General features: G+C 39.9%; 1 protein-coding gene across 1 annotated transcript; it reads left to right on the plus strand.

Annotated features, from left to right (window-relative positions):
• Positions 1-9,378: 9,378 nt before the first annotated feature.
• Positions 9,379-26,792, plus strand: LOC100933649 (kallikrein-7-like). Its single transcript, XM_031961691.1, has 5 exons — positions 9,379-9,385; positions 9,622-9,772; positions 11,345-11,598; positions 12,670-12,810; positions 26,674-26,792. Exons 1-5 carry the CDS (start codon positions 9,379-9,381, stop codon positions 26,790-26,792), a joined length of 672 nt encoding a protein of 223 aa, XP_031817551.1.
• Positions 26,793-27,631: the final 839 nt, after the last annotated feature.

Consider the following 27,631-nt stretch of genomic DNA (forward strand, 5'->3'; position numbering starts at 1 on the left):
CTTCCCTGTGGGGCTAAGCAGACCAAAAGAAAGCTCTTACTTGCACCTGGCTTCCCTATTGATATTTAAAGACAACTATCACAGGCACAGGAACCTTCCCTTCTCCAGGCCAAGCATTTCCAGTTCCATCAGCTCATAATCATAAACTCCTGGTGGCCCTCCTTTAGACCTTCCCTGATTTATCAATGTCCTCCCTCCCCAGGGATAACCAGATCTGAAAATGGGACTCCATGTTCTGTGTGACCAGGGCTGATTAAAGTAGAATAATTGCTTTTTCATTCTCTTCTCTTTTTGACACAGATTTTGTTTTCTCTCTTGGCTGTCATGTCACACCATTGATTGAACTTGAAGTAAGTTGCAAATATCAGTGAGTTTAATAAAGGTCTATATGAATTCCTGGGTAGAGGACCAGTATTGAATGGGTTCATGAACAGCTAGGGTCTGATCCAAGTGTTACTTGGGACCTGCTCTCTGTTAGAGCAAAGTGATTCAAATTATTGGCTCACCTTCTCTCTAATAATTGTAAAGACATATTTGGTAAATTCAGGCTAATCTTGATGGAGAACGCATGCCACAGGAACAAGGCATTTTAACTATACAATTTACCCCTTGACAATGAATTAAAGACATACTTGAGGTACATAAATTGGTATCATAATTTCTGCTATTTACTACTCTGCTTTCATAAGAACTTTGGTGCTGATAAAACACCACAATTTACAACATTTACAATTTTGTTGAGGCTATTTACAACTCTGTGTTGATAAGTCTCTTGATATTGATAGTTAAGGTGGATTCTGAAATGGCAAAGTACAGATTGAGCATTAACCCTGGAGGGATATGATGTCCACCGAAGGTAACTGATGTCGTAAAACTAGCCTAAATGGATATACCAAGCCTGGTGTTTCAGATTAATAAGTGGAGATTGTGAAGCTTATCTTCCTCCTGGTCTTGGATGTTCACTCACACTCTCAGTAGTCATTGGAGCTGGACTCCAACAGATGTCGTCCAAACAGACGGACTTTTGGTTGTCCTGGCAGGAGAGTGCCCTCTTGGTGAGCTCAACAATTAAAGTAAGAGGAGAAAGTAATTTACAAGAGAAGTAAGATAAAGCAAGGAAAAGATGATCACCAAAAGTAATTTATCACTAGGATGACAAGTGGAATAAGATATAAGATATTACATTTAAAATATAAGATAAAATGTAAGTTATGAGATATTAGATATTGGATAAAAATATGAGGTATGGAATATATCAGACGCAAGATACCAGATATCATATAAATGATAAGAAATAAAAAATAAAATATATAAGATAAAAATATAAAATATAAGGTAAAATTTACAAGCTTGGTCCTTGTCCAGCTGATATCATCTAGTACACATATTGAATCAGAATAGGGCAAAATCAATCAGAGACAGAGACTATTATCTGAAAGTATTCTCCCAAACTGCTTTGATACCTTTTAGATTAGTGCTCAATGGCAAAAACCACCTTTGGAGGAAAAGGCTGTTTGATATGGAAGACAGCATTTTGTGAAGAGCCTAGAGCAGCATGGGTAATAGTGCCAGGAAAAATCGATAGAGGAACATCTTACACAAAAATTTGAGAAGGACTTAATGAGACTTTTTGCTGACTTTGTCAATCGATTAATGATGGCATTCTTCAATCAGCATGGGGAGGCTGCTTGAATTTTATTGAAACAACTTGCTTTTGAAAATGCTAATGCTGATTGTAAGAAAGCATTAGCTGGGAAAAATAACCCAAAATGTCTGTAGCAGAAATGATTCAAAGGTGTCAGCGTGTTGGGACTTTTACTTTTCAAGCTGTAGTAATTATTGCTGTGCTAAATCAGGACAAATATCAGTCTCAGAATTTCTCAAATTCTCATAGATGATGTAATTGTGTGTTGAGGGATGAGACATCCTTACAGTGTTTGGGGGTCGTCAAGCCGGTGTCATGGGTTTTGCAAAAAATTTGTGGTCCCAATCTGTTGGAATACATGGGAGCCACCTGCCAGTGGCTGCTGGAGATCCAACCCAGAATGAATCTCCTCTTGTGAGGGGATGAAACAAGGAGACTGAGACAGTTGCTATTCTCTGACCTCTCTGACTGAGAGGCAGTGGCGTTGTCTGACCTCCCTCCTCTTCTCTCTGCTTCCAATTTATCTCATTCCCAGTTCGCGACACCTGTGTCAGCAAAGGCTGCCCTGCAATTCCTTCAGATGCTATGATCCACAGCTGTGGAGGCTCTTGGGGAATTGACCTGCCCCTTAACATCAGTCTCCAAATTAAGGTTGGCAAAAGAAGTTTATTGACACTGAGAGGTTCTCAGTGAGCTAGGATCCTGATTAGGAAGATAGCAAAGCATTGAGAGACAGGGTTCACTTTTATTTAGTCTCCTGTAGCCCCGTGCCAGGGAGCCATCTCCAGATGAACCAAGGGTGGTGGTCTTGGGTGTAATTTCCAGATGAATTAAGAGTGGAGGGTGATGGACTGAAGAGTAATCTCTAGGTGAATTAAGGTGGTGATTATTTTAGGAGTTTCCCAAGGCTAGAAACTAAAAAGTGAGCCGCAGGTGAATTAAGGGTGGGAGTGGATGGGCCAAAGCCAGAAGATTCAGTTTTCTGACCTAGGCCCCCCACAAAGATCAGGGGACCAAAGAGTTCTATTACATCATGTGGACAATTGGGTCATGTAAAAAAAAAAACTGTATTACTCAAAAGGTTGCACTTCATCATAATTCAGCAGATAAACCTTTGACTTTAATTCAAAAATGCAGGAATTGGGCTTCGGAATATCACTCTCAGAATAAGAGGGAAAGTAATTTGATATTTGATAACTAATTTGATAACCATTCACAGGACCAGCTCCAATCCAGTCAAACAATGAGCATTTTCCCTTATTTCCCCCTCAAACTGTGTCTGCAAACAAGATATTTTAATCCTACTTTTTTTTTGACAGTACAAGATTTAATGCATCCTGGGAAGTGCCAGCTTTGATTTATGCCCCTCGGTGTCACACTGAATTACTGACAGTATGGGAATACGTTCTCTCCCCACTGGAGACCCACTGGGGTCCACTTTCTTCTAGTAAGCTAAATCTCATTTTAGGATGGAGTTCACAGGCATTACTAAGGTTATTTCTGAAATAGTAGATTCTGATTTTTTGGGAAAATATGTATTCTTTGCTGCGCCACTCCTCACTATGACATATTTTTTTTTTTAAGAAAGGGAAAGAGGGGGCAGCTAGATTGTGTAGTGGTTAGAGGACCAGCCCTGAAGTCAGGAGGACCTGAGTTAAAATTTGGTCTCAGACACTTAACACTTCCTAAAGATGTGACCTTAGGCAAGTCTCTTAATCCCAATTGGCTCAGCAAAAACAAACAAACAAAAAATAAACAAACAAACAAACAAACAAACAAAAAAAAAACAAAGGGGGTGGTGGAGAGGACAGTTATTAATACCTTACAAAAATGGGAAAAACATAAATAAATAAATTTAATTTAAAAAATCTGGGGCAGTGAAGATTTTGGAAGTACAGCAAATGAGACATTTTGGATGCAATGCAGGCCAATTTAAAAATAGAAATTAGAAGGGATAATTTAGTTACTCTAAAAGATTATCAAAAATTAATTGGATAAAACTATATTTGAAATTGGAAACACATGAATTGATAAAATTAAAATTTTGAATAAAGCAATAGATAGTATTTACAGATGTTAATAAATAATTAGTTTCTTTTTTATATATTCCACCTATTTAATATGTTTTTAATACCTTGTTTAGATATACACAGCAGAATGAATTATATACAATTATTACTGTATTGTATACTGCTCAAGAACTTTAATATTTTTTCAGATAGCAAATATGATGTTTATTGGTTAACACATAACCCCAAAACAGCCCCAGTCCTGGACATCCTGCTGGTTAAATGAGATTTCTTTAATATTAATTATTTCTATTGTTTAAAAAATGGCTTATGTTTGCACAATGTTAATAACTGAGTAGTTTTTATTTTTCAAGTTTATGGCTTTCAGCAAAGTTAGAACAGTCTTCTTCCATGTCATTTTTGTGTTCCAATTACAGATACTGTTTTAAGGAATGGCACTGGAATCCAAATCATGAATGTACTAGGAGGATATATTGTAAAAATGTTACAATTGTGTTTTAACCCAATGTCTTCTAATTTGCTACCCATGGTTCTTATTATTGAATACCCGTTCTATTGATGTGTCTACCTTGGTATAGGTCAGCAGGTGAACAGGTTTGAGATAACATCAAAGGAAAATTAGAAAATAAAGTAGAATAAGGAAAATTGTTGGATTACTCATTGCTGGAGTCCTAGAAACTATAGCAATTGTTATATTACTTGCTATTTCAGCTTCAGCTCCTAACAGAATATATTCAGACCGCAAAATTCACAAATAATTAGCAAAAAATGTATCATAAGTTCTTAAAGAACAAATTAATATAGATAATGAGTTAAAACAAAGACCAAAGTTAATAGAATAATCATTAATAGGGTTGGAAGCCCAATCACAACTAACTTGTGATTATAAATTCACTCGTGTATATGTAACTCTATAGATGGAATAATGATACCATCATTGTGACAGCTTCAAATAAGGAATAAAATAAATGGAGCTATATATGATTCTAACCTTACTTGGGGCATATCTGAATTAGCTGCCTTGGCAGAAAACATGGCAAAACGTAGTATCCCTTGAATTGATCCTGATAGTATAGCAAATCAAATATTTGAGTGGTTAAAAAAAGATGAATCCTGTAAATAATCTGACTTTTATGGTTTTGCATTGTTTCTCTTACATATGTTATTCTTATTCTTATATTCATTGGCTTAGCTCCTTATGTTTTCTGGTATGCCTTGCAATCATTGTCAACTATGGGAACTGAAATTCATAGACTTCATCTTCTGAATAAAAAAGGGGGTGATGTAGAGGACCAGTATTGAATGGGTACATGAACAGCTGGGGTCAAGTCCAAGCATTACTTGGGACCTGCTCTCTGTTAGGGCAAAGCAAACAAATTATTGACTCACCATCTCCCTAATAATTGTAAAGACATATTTTCTTGATGGAGTATGCATGCAAACAGAAACGAGGCATTTTAACTATCTATCTACCCCTCAACAATGAATTAAAGACATACTTGAGGAAAATACATTAGTAGGATAATTTATGCGATTTGCTACTATATTTCGACAAGTACTTTGGTCCTGATAAAACAATTTTTTTAAAACAACAATTTTGTTGATGTTGATGAGCATCACAACTAGGCTACTTACAACTCTGTATTGATAAGTCCCTTGGTATTGATAGTTAAGGTAGATACTGACTTGTCAAAGTGCATTAAACCTGGAGGGATATGTCAACTGAAAGTAATTAATGTTGTAACACTAACCTAAAAAGTATATTAAGCCTGACATTTCAAATTAATAAATGAAGATTGAAAAGCATATCTTCCACCTGGTCTCAGATATTCATTGGAACTGGACTCTAATAATCCTGAATGATAAAGATACAATGAGTTATTAAAAAAAGGAACTAATTGTGCCGATTGGATCCTACTGCGGTGCTGGGAGGACGGAAACAAGGTAAACAGACTAGATGCCTTCTCAGTGGTTAGAGCCATTCCAAATTCATCCTGGACAGCCACAGACCCTGAGATTCCACCCCTTCCCTCTAGTTATTCTCTTCCTACATCTTGTATATGTTCATAGTGCTTAACATGTTTACCTCATTCAAATGTAAGCTCCTTGATGAGAGAGCTTGTATTTCACACCTTTTTGGGGGTATTTCCAGCACTTAGCACAGTGCCTGGCACATAGTAAATCATTAATGAACATGTCTTGAATTGTGTGCAATGATGGAAGTCTAGGTCAAGTGTAATGTTCTCCTTTGGTTTTCTGGAGGTCTTGGAGCAACCTTCCTTTCGGTTAGAGTAATCACCACAAAAATGGCCAGATGTTGAAGTCCAAATCCTTTAATATCTCTTTCACAATCTAGTTTCCTTGCCTGGGCCTGGATTAGCTTTCTTAGAGGCCTTGGTTTCAAGCTAAGGAGGAGAGCCTGCCAACAAGTGGTGTGAGATGGAGTGAATGAAGTCCCTTTGGAGTCTGTGTCTGGCCCTTTTGAGTCTGTCTCTGGCTCTGATAGGCCTTGGTCTCAGTGGGGGAAGTGCAGGAGGCCAGGCCAGCCATGGTGCTGATGAAGATGCAATGAATCTGGCTCTAAGTCTGAGTCCTCCCTGGTTTTCCAGAGGAAGAAACTTAGGTCTAGGGTGGTTTGGACATGTAGCCAAGGTCATACACAGAGAGAGTCAGAAACAGGATTTGAACACAGTTCCTTTGACTTCAGTCAATGTTCTTTTCACTTTGTCATGGGTCTGAGTTATTTTTATTGACCATAAGGGAATTTCAACAGGGAAAGAAGAGGAGGAATATGGTAGACATCTACCATGAGTTCATGGGGATTTGGAGCAGGGGGAGACTTCAGAGATCCTCCCATTTTACAGATGAGGAAAGTGAGATCCAGGGAGGAGAGGTGATTTTTCTGGGTCACACAGACAGTGAAAGAGGGGATTTGAACACGGATCCAGTTTTCGTTTCCTGGCACCACTTGAATGCGATTGGGAGAGAGTCAGTGGGGAGACCGAGTCTGGAGCCTGGAGGCAGCCCCAGTTCTGGGGGAGTCCTTCACAAGCTACCGCATCTCTAGCTCAGGGATGCTTAACTTGAGATCCATGAGCTGGAAAACGACCGACGGCTGCATTTCCCTGTTCTCGGCAACGCTGTGGCTTTTTTATGAGTAGAAAGAACATGATTCTCAAAGCCCGCTGGGGAGTCCCTGGGCTGGTCTCCCTGGGGGCCCGGGACCCGCAGAAAGGCGCGGCCCGAGCGCGGCTGGTCTCCGGGGGGACGGGGCTTGTTGCTACTCGGCGCGCGGCGGGGCGGGAGGGGCGCGGAGCGGGGCACAGAGAGGGCCGGATGCCCGAGAGATCGGGGGGCTCCGGGGCGCCTTCCTCCCCCCGCACCCCCGGCTCCGTCCCTCTCACGGTCTCTGTGGTAGGAAAGCTCGGAGAGCCGGGGCGCTGCGGGCGGGAGGGAGGCCCGGAGAGGGTGATGGAGGAGGCAGGGATGGCCCAGTCCGCCCCGGACCCCACGCAGGGAACCTCTGTTGTTTATCTTGGCCCTTCTCGCTGTCCGCGGGGGGCCGAGCTCCGGCCAGGGCGGAAGAGAGCGCGGGGGAAGGCGAGGCAGGGGCCGCTATAAGAGCCGGGAGCTTCTTGGGAGCGGGGCCCGGAGGTTGGAGCGAAGGTTGCGGGAACGGAGCGTCCCCCGTTCGGAGACGAGACTGAGGTGAGACTGCGCCCTTGCCCTCCCCTCCCCACATCACCTTCCCTCACCTCCCCAGGCTCAGTCCTCCGTCAGGTCCGAGAGCGCCCCAAAGCCCCGCACACCCCCGACCCCGCGCTCCCGACGTGCAAAGGTGGGCGCCTCCTTTCCTCCCTTCCCTTAGGGATTCAGGAGCCTGGCTCCGCTTGGGGGTTCAACCCGCTTCCAAGCTCTTCCTCAATCCCTCGTCCTTCCCCATAGGGACCCCGCGGCCCCGCCCCAGCAGCCTTTGCTCTCAAAGACCCAGGATTTGGTGGTTCCAACTTTGTACCTGAGCACCCTCTCGATTAGTACGTATCACACTCCCGATTAGTCCTAAAAGGCCCGGGAACTCTCCCTTCTCTGTGTCCCGAGGTATCCCCTGCCCCTCTGTATTCCCCCTCCCGGCCCAAGCTTGCCTCGGGACTCCAGCCGTGGAGTCCCACAATCCTGCTGCAAATTCAGGCAATCCGGAGCGTCAGCTGTGGCCTGGGACCCGCTCTGCCTCCAACTGCGCCCCCCCTCCCACCACTCTCCCCTTATCCAGCTGCCAGGCTCCGGTCTAAGCTGAAGACATCAGCTCCCTCACTTATCCCACCCCGGACCACTTGTTTTCCCCCTGTCCCTAGAGAAAAAGCCTCTCCCGGGCCTCCTCACACACTAATGTCTCTCAGCCTTAGCTCCAATCCGCCTTCCCTCTTTTCTTCAGAGGTTGTGGTGGGGGCAGGTGAGCAGAGGGAGCCCTGGAGGCTGAGCTGGGGCTCCTGACCTTCCGTTCCTGGTGGGAGGGGGCTGAGGGCACAGGCAGCTCCAGGGAGAAAGAAGAGTGTGTTTGGAGCAAGGGCCTGGAATTCATTTCTGTGCATTAGGCGAGTCATGGGGTGAGAACATCTGTATCCTTCAGTAGGATGGAGTGGGGGCAGGACAGACACTCCGGGCTCTGGGGGGCAAGGATCAGGAGGCTCCGATTCCCAGGTCTCCAAGGAGGTGAAAGTCAGAGGCTAATGCCAGCCTGTGTCAGATCGCTCCTAGGCCCTCCGGGAGACAAGTCCCTCCAAGGGGGTGAACCACCCGGGAGACAGAGGCCGCCAAGAAGACGTCGCCATGGTCCCTGGATGCTACCTTTGGCTACTACAGCTGCTGCTGCTGGCAGCTGTCCCCTGGGCCCAAGGGAGAGAGGGAGGTAAGGCAAGGGGTGCCGGGCTCCACAGTCTCCCTGCATCCTTTCCCCATAATTTCTTTTGACCTTTTCCAGAATACCCCATGTGAGCTTCTCCTCTACTCCCTTCTTGACCTAGATTGGTTCCCTGAGTGACTCCCCACTTTCTACGCACCTCTCTTTCTGTTTTTATCTCCATGGGCTTCTGTCTCCTAGCCTCAGTTTCTCTTCTCAAGCCTCTCTTACCCTTTCCATTTCCATTGACCCAAGTCAAAAACTTCCCCCCATCCCACCTTCGAAGACAACTCCCTCTTAAGCTGTTTCTAGCTCCGTTGATATATCTTCCTATTCTAAGAGATTTCTCTAGGTGTCTCCCCTAAGCTTGAGATTATCTCCTCTGTTTCAGCGTTTCTGAGGTTCCCTTCCTTCTTTGCTTTTTTTCTCCTTATGTCTCTCTTCTTGTTTCTTTATCATCTTACCATATAACACTTTACTGGTTCCCAATATCCCAGGTTAGCTATTCCCCATTTTATACCCCTTGAAGCTTTCTTTCTCTACATTTCCAAGACTGTTTCTGTCTGTTTTCCCTTTGACACTATATAACAACCTCCAACAAGCTTCAGTTTCACCAGCCCTCCACCCTCATTCAGTATCTCCTTTCTATGTGTCTCTGTGGACCATTTTTCACTTCTGACTCTCAACTATCCCTTTCACAACTCTGTATTCTTGAGAAGCTCCTCTCCTTCATTCTGTATATTTGTGTTTGTGCCCCCCTCTCTTTTTCTCCTTTGCTTTCATTATCCTGACTTTTTTTTCCCTAAATGCTCAGTGAAGGATGTCTTCCCCTGATCCTTAAGGCTTCCCTCATTTTCCATTTCTCTCTCTGTCTCTCTGTTTCTTTCTCTGTGTGGATCCCTCTCCTGATTCAGCCTCTCCAAACCAGGCTTCCCTGTCTCCTCTTCTCCTCTTCTTCCCTGGCTTCCCCCTTTCCCTTCTCCTTTTCCCCCTTTTCTTTCTCCTTCCCTTCATCAACAAATTGTTGTTTTTTTTTTTTTTCCTTACAGAGGCTAAGGAGCAAATAGTCACTGCAGGGAAGAATTGTGAAAGATTGGACCACCAATGGCATGTGGTCCTTTTAAAAGGATCTCAGCCCTACTGTAGTGGAGTGCTTTTGGATAGGAGGTGGGTGGTCACAGCTGCCCACTGCCAGTTAAGGTAAGGAGGTGAGAGCCACAAGAGGGGAGGGGAGTCTTTCTTTTCTACTATTTCTCTGCTCAGTCTCTCTCTTTTTTCTGTATCTCTATCTGCATGTCTCCATCTGTTTTATGTCTTTCCTTCCTCCCTCCCTCTCTTCCTCTCTCCCTCCCTCCTTCCCTCCTTCCTTCCTTCCTTCCTCCCTTCTTTCCTTCCTTCCTTCCTTCCTTCCTTCCTCCCTTCTTTCCTTCCTTCCTCCTTTTTTTCCTTCTTTCCTTCCTTCCTTCCTCCCTTCTTTCCTTCCTTCCTTCCTTCTTTCCTTCCTTCCTTCCTTCCTTCCTTCCTTCCTTCCTCCCTTCTTTCCTTCCTTCCTCCCTTCTTTCCCTCCTTCTCTCCCTTCCTTCCTTCTTTTCTTCCTCTCCCTCCCTTCCTCCCTTCCTTCCTTCCTTCCTTCCTTCCTTCCTTCCTCCCTTCTTTCCTTCCTTCCTCCTTTTTTTCCTTCTTTCCTTCCTTCCTTCCTCCCTTCTTTCCTTCCTTCCTTCCTTCCTTCCTTCCTTCCTTCCTTCCTCCCTCCCTTCTTTCCTTCCTTCCTCCCTTCTTTCCCTCCTTCTCTCCCTTCCTTCCTTCTTTTCTTCCTCTCCTTCCTTCCTTCCTTCCTTCCTTCCTTCCTTCCTTCCTTCCTTCCTTCCTTCCTTCCTTCTTTTCTCTCTTTTTCTTTCTCTCTCTCTCTTTTCTTCCTTCCTTCTTTCTTTCTTTCTTCTTGTCCTTGTCCTCCTCCTTTCTTCTTCTTCTCCCCCCTCCTCCTCTTCCTCTTCCTCCTTCTTCTTGTAATATAAGAACTTTAGAACTAGAAGAGACTTTAAAGATTCTCTCTATTCCAATGATCCTTTTAGTCCAAAGGATCTGTGGGCAGAATTCAGGGTTATTGTAATCTTGGATGGGGGAAAGCATTTTCATTTACCTTTACCTGAAATTAACATTTCCTTCAACAAGAAGTATTCTGACATGTGGTCCATTGGACCACCAAAGGGTCAATGATTGCAAAAAATTAAGAACTCTTCAGGTCATTTCTCCTCCCTATTTTTTTGAGGTAAGAAGTTAGAGCTCTGTCTGAGAAATAAAAAGATTTTTCCAGGGCCTTTTGTTGTTCATTCAGATATGATTCTTTGTGACCCCATGTGAGGCTTTCTTGGCAAGATATTAGAGTGGTTTGCCATTTCCTTCTCCAGCTCATTTTACAGATGAGAAACCCAAGTTCACAGGGTAAAGAGACTTGCTCAGGGTCACATAGCTAGTGAGTATCTGAAGCTGAATTTGAACTCATGAAGATGAGACTTGTACATTCCCTACTCAGTGGGTCTATGCACTGTGGCACTCCCTACAGACCCCAGTCTAAGACCAACGAACTAGAAACTGAGAGGGTAATAAAATCAAGCCTAAATCTCTTGTGGTTTGTCTCTCTCCAATGGTCTTCCTCCTCTCTCTCTATCCCTGTGAATCTCTACCTGTTGTTTTCAGATTTGGGGCATATTTTCCTTTACTTTTGTTTTTCTTTTATTTAGTGCATTTCTAACAATCTCTTTGACTCCCCAGAAAGTACAATGTCTACTTGGGCAAACAGCATTTGAAGAAGTATGAGAAGTGGATCGTCAAGGTCAAGGCACATAAGTCTTATCCCCATCCTGAGTACTCTCCAGACACCCATATCAATGACATTATGCTGATAAAGCTAAAGAAGCCATCCCCATTGGGGAATAATATTGAACCTGCCAATATACCCACCAAGTGTATCTCACCTGGTACCACCTGTACAGTCTCTGGCTGGGGCATCACCAGCAGCCCAAAAGGTAAGTCTGCACCACTAGGTGGCCTATTGTCCAGCCCTCAGGGATTCGGGCATCTTATACTCTCAAAGATCTAGAAATTCACCTATCTCAGCCCCTGTGGACCCACGTATCCATTCACCGTAACCCTTAGGGACCCAGTCATTCAACCTTTCACGCCCTTAGAGACACAGGAACTCAGATATCTGAAAATTTTCCAGGTCCACAGGACCCAATGTCCTTGCTACCCCTTAGAGACCTAAGAAATCACCTATTCCCCAGGAATCTAGGTATGTAACATTTCTAGTCTCTCATTCTCAAGGACCAGGATACCTCATCCAATAAGTTATATTCCCTCAGGTATAGCATGGGAATCAAAATATCCAAGGACAGGAGAATTTACAGGGACCTCAGTGGCCACGTAGCCCAACAGATACATTAAAGTCTATTGTTCAACCCTCAATAATCATATTCTGTCAAGAATTAGGGGAAAAAATCATCTTGGTAGCTGTACTCGGAGAACCCAAGCATCTCATTTCCACAAGACTTTGCCAGGACCCAAGGATTCAAACCCCTTAACCACTTAAGCCCTGGGAGTTCAGATGTCCAGCCCTGGCATTTTTCAGGAATTTAGGTCTTCTGCCCCTTTCTTGTCCCCACCCTAATTTTTCCTCCTGGAGAACTGTACACGTGAGATTCCTGCCTATCTACCTCTTGCATTGCATTGATACCTGAACCGTTAGCCCTTTAACCCTGTTCTCCTAGTTGGGGACAGACTCTCAGGACCACCAGAAAATATTCCTGGACACTCAAGTATCTGAGCTTTATATCTACCTACCTTTGACTCTCAGGGATTAAATAAGAACTTTCACTCCCCAAACTCCCATCTCCTGGGAACCCACACTTTTGAATCCCCAGTTTTTATGCCTTAAATAGTGTCTAACCTTGGTTCTATCTGTGTCAGAAACCTAGGCATTGGGAATCCCCAGATTCTGACCACCCAACTCATGGGATTGGAGTAGCTATGGATTCCCATCTTATTCCTTTTGGTTGACTGAGAATCTTACATGCTCATCCCCCTCCCCATCCCAACAGCGACATATCCAGATAGGATCCAGTGTACAGATGTGAATATCCTCTCCACTTCAGACTGCAAGAAGATTTACCAGGATAAAATACAGGACTCCATGTTGTGTGCTGCCCTTCCCAATTCTACAATCAATGCTTGCAATGTGAGTCACTACATCTCTCTGTGTCTTTTCCTTTCCCCTTCTCCCTCCCTCTTTTCTCTTTTCTCTCTCCGTCCTCTCTTTCTTTCACTCTTTCTCATCTCTTTTTCTCTTTCCTTCTCCTCCTCCTTCTTTTTCTCTATTTCTCTCTGCCTCTCTAGAGGGCCCCCGAGATTCATTCTTTTTTTTTCTGCTGATTTAATACATAATAGCAGCTAGGAAGAATAGAATGCTAGAGCTACACTCAGGAAGACCTGAGTTCAAATCCACACTAGCTGTGCGACTTTGGAAATGAGTTGCTTCACATTTATCTGCCTCAGTTTCCTCCTAAATAAAATGAGAATAATATCCACTACTCTGAGATGTTGTGATATTTAAAAGAGATAATATATAAAGGGTTTTGCAAATTTTAAAACCCTTTATAAATACTAGCTTTTACTGTCAGTGACTTAGATGAAATCATAGAGAGTAGACTCATTAGATTTTCAGGTGATTAAAAAAAATAGGAAGATCATGAAAATAGAATCTGGAAAGAACTTGATAAGGGCCCCAAGGCCAAATCTATTCAGATGGCATATGATAGTGATAAATGTAAAGTTACAAATTTGAGTTCAAAAATCATTTTTCACAAATATCAAATGGGGAAAGAATTATTAGAGAGCAATTCCTGTGAACCAAATTGGAGTTTTAGGGGATTGAGACCTCAATTTGAGCCATCCAGTGAGGTCAGAATACTTAGACTCTATGAATTAAAGGGAAAGGTCAAGAATGAGTTAGTGTCTTAATAATCTACCCTGGGCAAATGCCATATGGATCATTGTGTTCAGTTCTGGGAATATTATATGAAGAAGAATGGTAAGAAGCTGGAGATGGAGAAGCTGTTGGATAGTACAGTTGGGTAAATCTAGTGCAAGTTGAATGACTGGATGCAAAATGTTTATCTTAATGGAATGAGGTCAGCTTGGAAACAGGTGTTTATGGGAATTCCTCAAATATCTCTCCTAGGTCCAGGGCTATTAAACACTTTTTAAATCAGTGATTTGAAAAAAGTCATGCTTGTCAAATGGATAAATAACAAGAAGATTGGAGGGGGTGCCTCCAATGAGAATCAGGATTTAGACTGAATTAACAGGCTGGAACAATAACCTTAATTAATGTAGATGAATTTATACCATGAATGCAGAAAAAAATCATGACAAAAGTCAGCCTTAAATACAGAGTGAGAATATACATTGGCAAAATTAATCTAGGGGTCCAAGTTGACCCTCAACTCAACATATATTTATTGTGTTTAGGGCATTCCTGAAAGCTAAGCTTCCCTAGACTATATGAAGAAAGGCATAATGTTCAGACCAAGGTTGATGTTCATTCAACTTGCATTTTCTCTGGTCAGATCACACCTGTCGCCTTCTGTACATCATATTCTAATAAAGACAAAGACAAAGTGCTAGTGTGAGGCGGGAAATGAGATTGGTAAGAGAATTAGGCAATCTGTCATTGTAATTGCCTTGGATTACTGAATTTTTAAGAAGAGCTAAGTCTATCATAGTTGATCATCAAAATTTGTTTTCTGATTCTGCTCACTTCCCCCAGCATCAGTTCATGTTAAGTCTTTCCAGGCTTTTCTGAAATCAGCCTTTTCATCATTCCTTACAGAACAATTATATTCCATTACTTTCATATACCAGAATTTATTCAGCCCTTCCCCAAGTGATGGGCATCTACTCATTTTCAAATTCTTTGCCATCACACAAAGAGCTGCTACAAACATTTTTTCACATTTGGTCCTTTCCTCTCTTTTATGACTTTTTGGGGTTATAGACTCATTAACACCATGGCTGGATCAAGGATATGCACAGTTTGAAAGCCCTTTGGACATAATTCCAAATTGCTCTACAGAATGATTGGATCAGTTCATAAATCTACTAACAGTGCATTAGTGTCCCAATTTTCCCATGTCCCATTCAGCATTTGTCATTATCTTTTCCTGTCATCTTAGCAAATCTGATAGGTATAAGGGAGTACCTCAGAGTTGTTCTAATTTTCATTTCACCAATAAATAGTGATTTAGAACATTTTTTTAATATGACTCTAATTTCCTCATTTGAGAATTCTCTGTTCATATCCTCTGAATATCTATCAATTGGGGCATGATTTGCATTCTTAAAAATTTGACTCAGTTCTCTACACATTTTAGAAATGAGACTTTTATCAGAAACACTAACTGTAAAAATTGTTTCCCACCTTTCTGCTTCCTTTATAATCTTGGCTGCACAGATTTTATTTGTGACAAAACCTTTTAAATTTAATCTAATCAATTTCGTAATTGTTTCATAATGTTCTCTATTTCTTGTTTGATCACAAATTACTTCCTTCCTCCAAAAATCTGACAGATAAATTAGTCTTTGTTTTCCTAATTTGCTTATTGTATCACCCTTTACATCTAAATCATGTACCCTTTATAAGGTGTGAGATGTTGATCTGTACCTAGTTTCTACCATACTATTTTCTGGTGTTCCCAACAGTTTTTGTCACATATTGAGATTTTATTCCAAAGGCTGGATTTCTTGGGTTTATCACTGATTATTGTGTCTTTGAATCTAACCTATTCTACTGATTCACCACTCTGTGTTTCTTAACTATTACCAAATGGGTTTGATGAGCACAACTTTATATTAAATTTAGTCTTTGAAGGTTTTTTTCATTGTTAATATTTTGTATAAAATTTTCACATTAATATTCATCAGAGAGATCCGTCTATAATTTTCTTTCTCTGTTTTGGCTCTATCTGGTTTAGATATCAGCACCATATTTGTGTCCTAAAAGGAATTTGTCAGAACTCCTTCTTTGCCCATTTTTCAAAATAGTTCATATAATATTGTAATGATTGTTCTTTAAATATGTGGTTAGCTTGTAAATTCATCTGGTATTGGAGATTTTTTTCTTAGGGAGTTCACTGATGGCTTGTTTAATCCCCACCCCCTACCCCCCCAAATGGGATTAAGGCTTTTATTTTCTCTTACGTTAATCTGAACAATATTTTTGTGAATATCCCTTTCAATTAGATTATCAGATTGCTGACATACAGTTGGACAAAATAGCTCCTGATTATTGCTTTAATTTCCTATTCATTAGTGACAAATTCACTCTTATCATTTTTGATCTTGATCGTTTGATTTTCTTCTTTTCTTTTACTACTCAAATTAATGAAAGATTTATCTAGTTTATTGATTCCCCATCCCCCATAAGCCAGTTCTTTGTTTTTATTAGTTCAATAGTTTTCTTACTTTCAATTTTGTTAATCTCTCTGTTGATTTTCAGAGTTTCAAATTTAGTATTAATTGGGTTTTAAAAATTTGTTCTTTTTCTAACTTTCTTAGCTCTAATTCTCTATTTTATGCATATAAGCAATTAGATCTATAAAATTTCCCTAAGAACTGCTTGATCTGCATCTAATAAGTTTTGGTATGTTTTATTACTATTATCATTCTCTTCGATGAAATTATTGATTGTTCCTATAATTTGTGATTTAAGCACTCATTCTTTAGGATTACACTATTTAATTTCCAATTTTTTTTCCTGTCTTTTCCCTGGCCTTTTACTGCATTGTGATCTGAAAAGGATGCATTTACTATTTTTGCCTTTCTGCAGTTGATTGTGAGATTTTTACATTTCTATGTAGGTGTCATATATCAATGAGAAAAAGGCATATTCCTTTTATTTCCCATTCAGTTTTCTCCAGAGAGCTATCATATCTAAATTTTCTAAGATTCCCGTAACCTCTTTAACTTCTTTCTTGTTTATTTTGTGGTTAGATTTATCTAATTTTGAGATAGAGAAGTTGAAGTCTTTCACTGGTATAGTTTTGCTATCTATTTCTTCATATAACTGATTTATTTCTCCAAGAATTTGAATGCTATTTGGTGCATGTATGTTTAGTATTGATATAACTTTATTGTCTATGGTATCTTTTAACAAGATATAGTTTCTTTCCTTATCTTTTTTAGTGAGTTTTTTTTTTAACTTTTGTTTTGTCTGAGATTAGAATTGCTACCAGTACTTTTTAAAAATTTCAGCTGAAGCATAATATATTCTGCTTTAACCTCTTACCTTTCCTCTGTGTAGATCTCTCTGTTTCAAATGTGTTTCTTGTAGGCAAAATATTGAAGGATTCTGGCTTTTAATCCAATTTGCTATCCACTTCTGTTTTATAGGAGAGTTAATCCCATTTACATTCACAGTTGTCATTATCAGTTACATGTTTACCTTCATCCTGATTTCTCCCATTTATACTTTTTTTACTCTTTCTCCCCTATCCCTTCTCACCAATGTTTTATCTGCCCAGCCTCTCCCCAAACTGCCTTCCCTTTTATTACCACTTCTCTCCTCTCTTACCATTTTCTCCTACTGTTTCTGCCGTCATATCCATCCCCTCCCTTTTCTTTTCCATTTTTCCTCCTACTTCTTTATAAGGCAAGATAAATTTTTATATCCAACTGAGTATCTTCTAACAGCCCTAATAAAAGATAGAGTTTTCAAGATCATCTTGCTATATAGAAATGTAAACAGTTTAACCTTGAAATAATGTTTCTTTTTTCTTTCCTGTTTACTTTTTTATGCTTCTCTTGAATCTTGTATTTGAAGACCCAATTTTCTGTTTAGTTCTGGTCTTTTCATTAGAAATGATTGAAAATCCCCTACTTCTTTGAAGGTCCAGATTCTCCTCCCCTGAAAGATGATGTTCAGTCTTGGTGGGTAGCTTATTTTTGATTATAATCAAGGTCATTTGCCATCTGGAATATGGTATTGCAGGCTCTCAGATTCATGATTATAGACGTTGTCAAATCCTGGGGAATCCTAACTGTGACGCCTCAATATTTGAACTGAAGTTTCTGGCAGCTTGTAGTATTTTCTCCTTGAGTTTATAATTCTGGAGCTTTGCTACAATATTTCTTGGAGTTTTCTTTGTGGGATCTCTACTGGGAGATGATCAATGAATTCTTTCAATGATTATTTTGCCATCTGATTTTACTTCGGGGCAGTCTGATGATTTTAAAAAATTATTGCAAAATAAATATAAATTATATACAAAAGAAGAAAAATAGAAAAAGGAAAGAAAACAAAAACAAAACAATATTGTTATGTGCTCATCATGAAGGATTCAAAATATATAACAATCCATTTTCACTTCAAGAAAGCTTATAGAATGATAAAAGAAATTATATTCATGACACTTCATTTTTCCTTTGCTTTCTTATAAGTTAGTCTTTTATTTTCTGATGTGTACTTTTTTTTTTACTTCCCTCCTTTTCATTCCCCATATCTCCCCCAAGCAGATTACAGTTAAGTACAGATATATTTATATACATATGCATATATTTATATATATACATACACACACATAAACATTCACATTCATATACCCACATCTATATATATATATATATATATATATATTTAATATCTATACACATACATACATAGAGCTATATGCATACATACCTACATATATTCAGACACATATACACACATTTACCCATATATAAATATGCATCTAAACACGATTAGTACTGCTTACATGTAATATAGATTTCTCTGTTGATTGGATCATTGTTTGATTTTTGTCTAAGATCAATGATTACTAGCCACAATTTTTTTCTAATAAATTCCTCCCTTTTATTCTTCCCCCACTCTTTGCTTCCCCTTTCCCCACCTCTCATTCTTTTGGTCACAGCTTTCAAGTAGTCCAGTTATTCTTATACTTTCTCTTCTTGGATCTGTTCTCTAGATCTATTGTTTTTCTTATATTTCACATTCTGTTCTATTTTTTCATTCTTTATATTCTGCTTTTTTATTCCTTGGTCTTTTGTAGCTTCACTGGCTTCCCCTTGCCCAATTCTAATTTTCAAAGAATCATTTTCTTCTGTAAGATTCTGTATCTCCTTTTCTAGTTGCTTAACTTTTTTTTTTTCATAATCTTGTTTACTTTAGATTTTTTTTTTTAGTCTCACAATCTCAATCTCAATCTCTCAATAAGAGATTATTTAATTTTTAAAGTTTTTTTAAAAAAATTCTTCTATAAATTCTCTCTGGGCAGGGAGCTATTTATCATCATTAAAAAAAACAAAACAAAACAAACTTCATTGTTCTCTGAAGCTGAACCCTTGGTCTTTCTTATTCCCATAGTAAATTTTTATGGTTCAGTTCTTTCCTCTTTGGTTCATTTTTTAAAAATGAGAAATATTAATGTAAGACCCTCTAATTGTGGTGGGAGGGGGAATGTGGAGCCTCAAACTTCCCTTCAAGTCTCCTTGACTCCTAATCAGAGGTTCCCTCAGCCTTCTCAGCCTCAGATTCCTGACTCTGCAGGCTATCCAGAAGGTGAAAGTTTCTCTTGCTGAGGCTCCAACCAAACTCTTACTAGCCCCAGAGGTCCTCACTTGGTATGTCTCTGGAGCTATCCTAGAAGGGTTCACACTTCACACTGTTTATCCCTGGCCTAGGGTTTTTCTTTACATCTTCTTGAGTTGCTCCAAGAGAACCCTTGTTCTGCCCCAACTTTTGGTTATTCACCAATCTATGCTCTCCCTGAGGTAGAAATTTGTTGTTTATGTAGGAAATCTGGAGAGCTTGAAATTTACTGACCTTCTCCATCATCTTTTCAAAATTCTGCCTCTTAGATGATTTCTTGAAGAATGCTATCCATGCTCTTTTTTTGTCATGGCTTTCAGGTAATTGAGTAATTCTTATGATCCCTCCTGGATCTATTTTCCAGGTCAGTTGTTTATCCAATGTGGTATTTTATATTTTCTCCTTTTTTCTTTTTCATTCTTTTTAGTTTGATTTTTTTCTTTTCTTTTCTTTTCTTTTCTTTTTCTTTTTCTTTTTTTTTTTTTTTTTTGAGGCAGTTGGGGTTGTGATTTGCTCAAGAACTCATGTCCTCCTAACTCCAGGGTCAGTGTTTTAATCTTCTGCACGATCTAACTCCACTTCCTACCCCAACTGATTTATTTTTGATGTCTCATCAATTTGCCTACGTCCCTTTTTTTCCTGAGGCAATTGAGGTTAAGTAACTTGCCCAGGGCCACACAGCTAAGTAGTATTAGGTATCTGAGGTCGGGTTTGAACTAAAGTCTTCCTGACTTCAGGGCTGGTATTCTATCCTTTGTGCCATCTAGCTGCTCCCTAGTTCTCATTTTTAATGGATGATTTTCTTCAGTTAGCTTTTGTATCTCCTTTTCCATTTGAATGATTCTGTTTTTAAAGGTGTTGATTTCTTCAGCAGATGTTTTTTTTTTATTTTGCATTTGGGCACTTGCATTTTTTTAAAGAATTATTTTCCTTTTCCAAGTTGTTCTCTCTCCCTTCCATACTTCTTATTTCTTTTCCCAAGTTTTCTTCTACCTTTCTTATTTTACTTTTAAACTCCTTTATGAGCTTTTCCAAAAGGTTCTTTGGGCTAAGTTTATATCCCTCTTTGAGGTTTTGCATTTAGTCACTTTGTTCTCTTCTAAATTGGTGGTTTGAGCTTCCCAACAATTGACTTCTTCCTCTTTCAGGCCAGTACCTCTTCTGTGGTATTTTTAGGTGACCATGCTCACCAGATGACACAGTGAGAAGGGAAGCCCTTGTCACTACCCAGGGATTGGGACCCAAGGGACAATGTCAGCCATTATCTGGGGAAGGTTCTTGTTCATAGCTGATTCCCCATTCTCTGTCTTGCAATTGGCTCCCTTGAACAATGCCCTCTCTTAGTAAAGGAACTTTGTTAAGCAGCTCAGGCATTGGACTCTTGGAAGTGGGATTTGGGATTGTGGTGTCCACTAAAATGTCCCTTGACTTGAAAATGTCTTATTTCTCTCTTCTCAGGGTGACTCTGGGGGACCCTTGATATGTGATAAATCCTTGCAGGGCCTGGTATCCTGGGGAGGCTCCACTTGTGGCCAGCCCAACGAGCCTGGTGTCTACACTAATTTTTGCCACTTTTTGCCCTGGATTACAAAAACCATGAAGAATTAAAAAAAAGTGTGTGTGACTTGGTGGAGGAAAGGGTACTTGGGGGTTGAACTCCAAATAAATGTGATTTCCACGCGCCTGTCTGTATTTACATCTACACCTTATGCCTTTGCCTTGAGAAAGGAGAAACACAGAGAGGTAAAATAGAATAATCAGGTTGGGGACTAGAAACCTCTGTCCCTCCTACCCAACTTCAGATGGAAAAGAATTTAGGAGAGAGGAGAAAAGGGAGGATGCAGGGAAAGGAGTGTCAGTCTCTGGAAAATATTTCCAAGACTCCATGTAGAGAACATTATTGATCTCTAATTCTCTTGAATCAATGCCTGAGACACTTGCCGAAGTCCAAGGAGAAGCCCCGAAGTCATATCTATATCTTCTTTTCTAATTCATTACCTTTTTTGATAGTCTTTTATTTTTCTTGGATAATTTTCATCTTTATTTATTTATTTTATTTTTCCTCTAATGTTTCTCGTTTGATTTTTGATGTCTCTTTGATTTCTTCTATACATTTTCTCTGAGCAGGAAGCCATTTACCATTACACTTTGGGGCAGAAGAAGCTGTTTTTTTAACTTCATTGTTAAAGATGAACCCTAGCCTTCCCTCTTCCCATAGTAAATTTTTATGGTTGAGTTCTTTCATCTTTGTCTGTTCATTTTTTTTTTAAATGAGAAGTATTTGTGTAAGTTTCTCTAATTGTGGGGTGGAGTGATGGTCCTCCTAGTTTCACTTCAGCTCTCCCTTCCAACCCTGGAACCTCCAACCAAGAGCTTCCCCCTCCCCCAAGTGCCTGAAGCCAGCAGAGTCCTTGCTCCATTGCTTCTGAACTCCCGCTGTGCTGATTCCTTCTCACCCATCTCTGGAGTGCTGCTGGGCCTGGCATTCCTAATGAGTAGAGGCTCCATCTGCCTTTTGGGACTCAGAACCCAGACTCACTTCCAGGAGGTGAAAGTTTCTGTGGTTCCCTCAGAGGCTCCAGCCAAACCCAACTAGCCCAAAGGCTCCACTCTAGGTATTTCTACAGAGATAGCCTGGAGGTGTTTGTACTTTGTGTGAGTTAATCCACAGCCTGGGGGCTTTCTTTGGATTTTCTGAGGTTGTGCCTGAAACACCCCTGTTCTGCTCCAAGTGTTGTTTTTTATTTATTTATTCATTTATCTATCTATCTATCTATGTATTTATGTATTTATTTAATTAATTTATTTTTTTACTAATGTAAGTGTGCCCGGAGGTTTATAGGAGAAGTCTGGAGACCTTGAAAATTATTAAACTTCTCTGTCATCTTCTTAGACTTCTCCCCCAAGAAAGTACTTTTTAAATGCCTTTTCCATATTCTAGACACCATGCTAAAAGCTGGCACTATGAAGAAAGGTAAAAAACAAGTTCTACTTTCCAAAAATACACCAGGATCATTTTCTTCTGTATCCCTCCCTTCTTTGATGATGCTCCTCCATTGTGTAACAAAAAAACCCCCCACAATTAAGCAAAACCAACCGATAAAGAGATCTCATCTGAGAATGGACATCATTTTCTGTACCCATGATCCCTTGCCTTTCTGCCAAGAAGAACAAGGAGGTGTATTTCATCATTTCACAATCTGGATGAAGATCTGTCCTGGTACTTAATTTGAGTTCATCTGTCTTGTGTTTCCCTTTATTCGTTTCTATTCACTTCAATAAGTAATATTGTATTGTAGTATCATTGAAAGCATGGCTTGTTTGCCTAGTTCCTGGCACAGAGTAAGCTCTTAATAAATGATTATAATTGACTGATTTTCAGTTTCCTTTCTTCTTAAATAATTCATTCCATGTTTCACTCAATTCTTCATATTTGCTCCTCATGAGTAAAATAATATTCCCCAATGTTTATAGACTATAGCTGTAAGCTTTGGCAAGTTTCACTGATGACTACACAGTTTCTTTCCAGTTTTGTTTTTTACCTACCCTAAAAATGCTGCCATGAAAATATTATATGTTACGGGACTTTCAAGGGCAGATATTTGGAGTCACAGAGCATTGAGTGCCGAGTCTAACGTCTAGAATATTCATATTTCTGGGTTCCAATCTGGCTTCAGACACTTCCAACTGTGTGATACTGAGCAAGTCACTTAATACTGTTTAACCTTAGTTTCCTTATCTGTAAAGAGATGGCTAAAGAAATAGCAAACTGGAGCAGTGGATAGAACACCCAGTCCTGAAGTCAGGAGGACCTGAGTTCAAATTTGTCTCAGGCATTTAACACTTCCTGGCTGTGTGACTCTGAGCAAGTCACTTAACCCCAATTGCCTCAGGGAAAAAAAATATTAGGGGAGTCAGTGAAAGCCTCTTGAAGAAGACAGTCCTTGAACTAAGCCTTGAATAAAACTCTGGGTTTCACAAGGCAAAAGTAGAAGGAAGATCCTTGGAGGCATGGGGGAAGAGCCTACAGTGAGGCAACACACTTTATAATGTGGATTTATTAAGTGCTAAGTAGTGATGTGTTACCCGCAAGTAATCAAAATAACCCTTGTCCTCAAAGATACTTATATTGTAATAAGAGGAAGAGAATATATGAAAAGAAGGGGTAGGAGAGAGAGAGAAAAAGAGAGAGAGAGAGAGAGACAGAGACAGAGACACAGAGAAACAGAAAGATGGAGAAAGAGAAACACAGTGAGAAGGGGAAAGAAAGAGTGGGAAAGGAGAAGGGAGACATAGAAGAAGAGATGGAGGGGGAAGGGGAAAGAAAAAAGAGAAAGAGAGAAGAGAAGTTGTTTAAATGTTGTCTTACCCATTAGATTGGGGGGCCCTCAGGGACATGGCCTGTTTTTTGCCTTTTTAAAAAAATTCCCAACACTTACCCTAATGCCTTGAACAGAATAGGTACTTAATGAGTGTTTATTGACATCTTTTTGTCTATCTGTTTCTTTACATACACATATGTGAATATTATAAGTGTATGTGTACACACCCAAACATGAACATGAATACACACACACACACACACACCCAGGCCAGGTGGCACAATGGATCAGTATTAAGTATTAAGTACATGTGCTGAACTAGAGCACTATTAAGGTAAACTAGATAACCATTGTCTTCATCAATTCCGCTGAGTTAACACCTTGTAAGAATCCTTGTTGCAAGTTCAGAGTTCTGGCCCATAACCCAAGTGTGTATGTATATGTACATGTGCATGAGACATACACACACTCATTATGTTTCTCCCTGAGCCCTGTCTGTTTCCAAACATTTCTACTACCATCTCCTCAATCCTTTTGACTTGTGATGTATCATTATTGACTTCTCACTGCCTCTCATCCCTGATATCTGATCCATCTCCCATGGCCATCAATCTCACCTTTTCCGTATCTCTCAAATATACCCCTTTGTGACTATTTTATTAGATTATAAGCTCCCTGAGAGTGATATATTTTTATTTTTTAGTGTTTTTCTCCAATTACACATGAACATTATTTTTAAACATTTGGTTTTTATGTAAGTTTTGAGTTCCAAATTCTGTTCCTCCTTCCTCACTCCTCAAGGCAGCGATACAAAATATATATATATATATATATATATATACATATAGTCATGTAAAACATATCCATTTTATTCATTTTGCATAGGAAGATTCAAACAAAAAGAAAAGGAAAGAAAGTAAACAATAGCACACTTCAGTCTGTATTCTGATAATATCAGTTTTTTCTCTGGAGGTAGAGATCGTGTTTCATCATGAATCCTTTGGGATTGTCTTGGATCATTGCTGAGAATAGTTAAGTCAAAAAAAAAGAAAAAGAAAAAAAAGAGAATAGTTAAGTCATTCAAAATTCTTTACTGTACAACATTGCTTTTGCTGTACAATGTTCGGATCATTTCACTTTGCATTAGTTTATGTAAGTTTCTAAGCTCTCTCCTTTGCAGCACCTAGATGCCCTTTGGAGTGAATCTTAATAGAAGCAAGAGCCAGAGGTAAGGAGAAAGAGTCTTCCAAGCACAGGAGACAAATGAGAGAAAACGCACAGAGCCGAGGGATGGAGTATCTTGTTTCAGGGTAGCAAGGAGGCCAGAATCATTAGATAGAAGAGTATTTGGTTGGGGAGAAGTACTTGGATGGGAAGACTGAGGAGGTAGAAGGGGGCCAGTTCTTGAAGGGAAGTTTGGCTATTCTGTCCTGGATGTAAGAGGGTTAACTGGAGTTAATTGAGTAGGAGGGTAACATGATTCATTACAAGATTACTTTGGCAGCTAAGAATGGAGTAGCCAGAGGAGAGATTGGCACATGGTGACCGCTCAGAGGGAATAATCTGAGGGTGAGAGAAGGAAGGTGGCTGGGTCAGAGGAAAGAAGGAGACATATAAGAGAACTGTTATGAAGCTAGACATGATCGAGCTTGGGAAAAGATTGGATATGTGGGGGAAAGGAAAATGAGGAGTCCAAGATAACATCAAAGTGGTGCAATTATTATGAAAGTCCAAGAGAAAGGTGAGGAGGGTCTGTGCAAAGCTGTGGTTGAAGAGAAAGGGACGTATATCATACATGTTCTCAAAGTAAAAACGACAAGATTGCACAAGAGGTCATTAGTTTACCTCCAATGGAGACAGAATGGAGGGTGGGACACATCTGTGTAGTAAGAAAAGTTGCCACAGAAAAAGACACAGGAAGAAATACCTGAATCTGAATCTTGCATAAGGGAATTGAAGAGTCATAGTTTTAGGGTTCAAATCCTACCCTTGACAATTTACAACTTATGCGATTCTACACAAGGATCTTCTACCCTTGTGTCTGTTTTTTATCTAAATGATGAGTGAGGCACTCTGTGACTCCATAGTTTTTGAGCTCTGAATCCAAACTCCATTAAGAGGAGCTGAACGATTTCAAATAGATCAGGTTGGGGGTAAGACTGACAGCCAAAGCAATCATTCTATTACAACTTCTATTTTTGTAGAACTTCATGGTTTAAAAGAGATCAATAAAGTCATGATTTTTTATCACCAGTTCAGTGCCAGGCAGAGTTCCAGGTGCTGCTGATGCCCTAATAAAAAGAAATGGCCCCTATATTGAGTTCTATGTTTTACACAAGAACAAACTGTGAATATGGAATGAGCTGACATAGGAAGAGATAGAAGTTGTATTCCCATTCCTCACTTCTTTGTGAAGTGAAGGCCAGGTACCTCTCCTGATGCTAAGGGTGTCTCACAATCCTGTGCGGTTAGGAGCACAAACTTGATTTTCTCTTCTTAAGAGGGAGGAGACAGACGCTCCCAGATTATAGCACTGAAAGGAACTTTGGAGATAATCTACTCTAGGACTGCTTAACCTGGACTCCACAGACCCCTTGATAGATTTTAAGGTGTTTACAAATTTGGATAAGATACACACACATACACCATATTTATATATGTATATATTTCCTATCATATATGTCATATAATTATATTGTTTTTATTTATTTCATAATTTCATCCTATTTCTTATGCACTAAAAAAGTTTTTCTGAGAAGGGAGTCTGTAGACTTCACTTGATTGTCCCAGGGATCCATGACACAATAAAGTTTAAGAAACCCACATGTACTCAATTAGACAGAAAAGTGAAGTAAAGAGAGAACAAGAGAATCGTCTGAAATGATCAACCACAAAGGTCCAAACAGGAGCTCAGATATTTTGGCTGTTTTTATTAGTCATGTCTGATTCTCTGTGATCTCATTTGGAATTTTCTTGGCAGAAAAACTGGAATGTTTTGCTGTTTTCTCCTCCAGCTCAGTTTACAGACGAGGAAACTGAGGAAAACAGGGTTAAGTAATTTGTCTGGGGTCACACAATTCTTAAGTGTTTGAGGATGAATTTGAACTCCTGATTTCTTGTGTCTTTTGGTGCTCTAGGTACTGTAACACCATGTAGTTGCACTTTCTTTCTTCTGGACGTCAAGAAAAATCCTCCTCACAGCAACACAGCATCACCCTATGTCCTTCTGCTGCCACAAACCCCATCTTCTGTGTGATTCTCCTTCATAAGAAATGATATGCATGCTCACCTCAATCATGTATAAATTAGGGATGGAGCTAGAGAACTTGGGTTTGAATGTCACTTCTGAAGTTTGCTACCAGTATTAATACCAGTCCCTCATCCTCCTTGGCTACCCTTGGTCTTATCTGAAAAGGGAGGGCTTGGGTCAGGTTCCTTTCAGATCTAACTCACTGTTCCTTGGACTGAATGTTCAACCATGGACAATATTTCTCTCTCCCTCCCTCCCTCCTTCCTTCCTCTTTCTTTCTTTCTTTCTTTCTTTCTTTCTTTCTTTCTTTCTTTCTTTCTTTCTTTCTTTCTTTCTTTCCTTCCTTCTTTCCTTCCTTCCTTCCTTCCTTCCTTTCCTTCCTTCCTTCCTTCCTTCCTTCCTTCCTTCCTTCCTTCCTTCCTCCCTCCCTCTTTCTTTCTTTCTTTCTTTCTTTCTTTCTTTCTTTCTTTCTTTCTTTCTTTCTTTCTTTCTTTCTTTCCTTCCCTTGAGTCCAAGGTGTTTCTGACTGTGAATGAGGAATAAGTATTTTCAGAAATCTGTAACTGAAACTTAACATTTGCTTCCATGACAAGAAATGTTCTCGGAAATAGTCCATATGACCACCAAAGCGATTCATCACATACACACAATTAGATACTCTTGCTTCAGGCCCAAATCCCCATTTCCATTTAATAGAGGTAGAGTGATTAGGGCCCCACTTGAGAAATGAGGTGAATTGTCTAAGGCCTTTTGTTGTTCAATTGTGTCTGACTTCTTGACTCTTTCCCATCTCTTTCATGGCAAAGATACTGGAGTGTTCTGCCATTTCCTTCTCCAACACATTT

This window comes from Sarcophilus harrisii, chromosome 3 (assembly GCF_902635505.1).
Source record: "Sarcophilus harrisii chromosome 3, mSarHar1.11, whole genome shotgun sequence".
Taxonomy (NCBI): domain Eukaryota; kingdom Metazoa; phylum Chordata; class Mammalia; order Dasyuromorphia; family Dasyuridae; genus Sarcophilus; species Sarcophilus harrisii.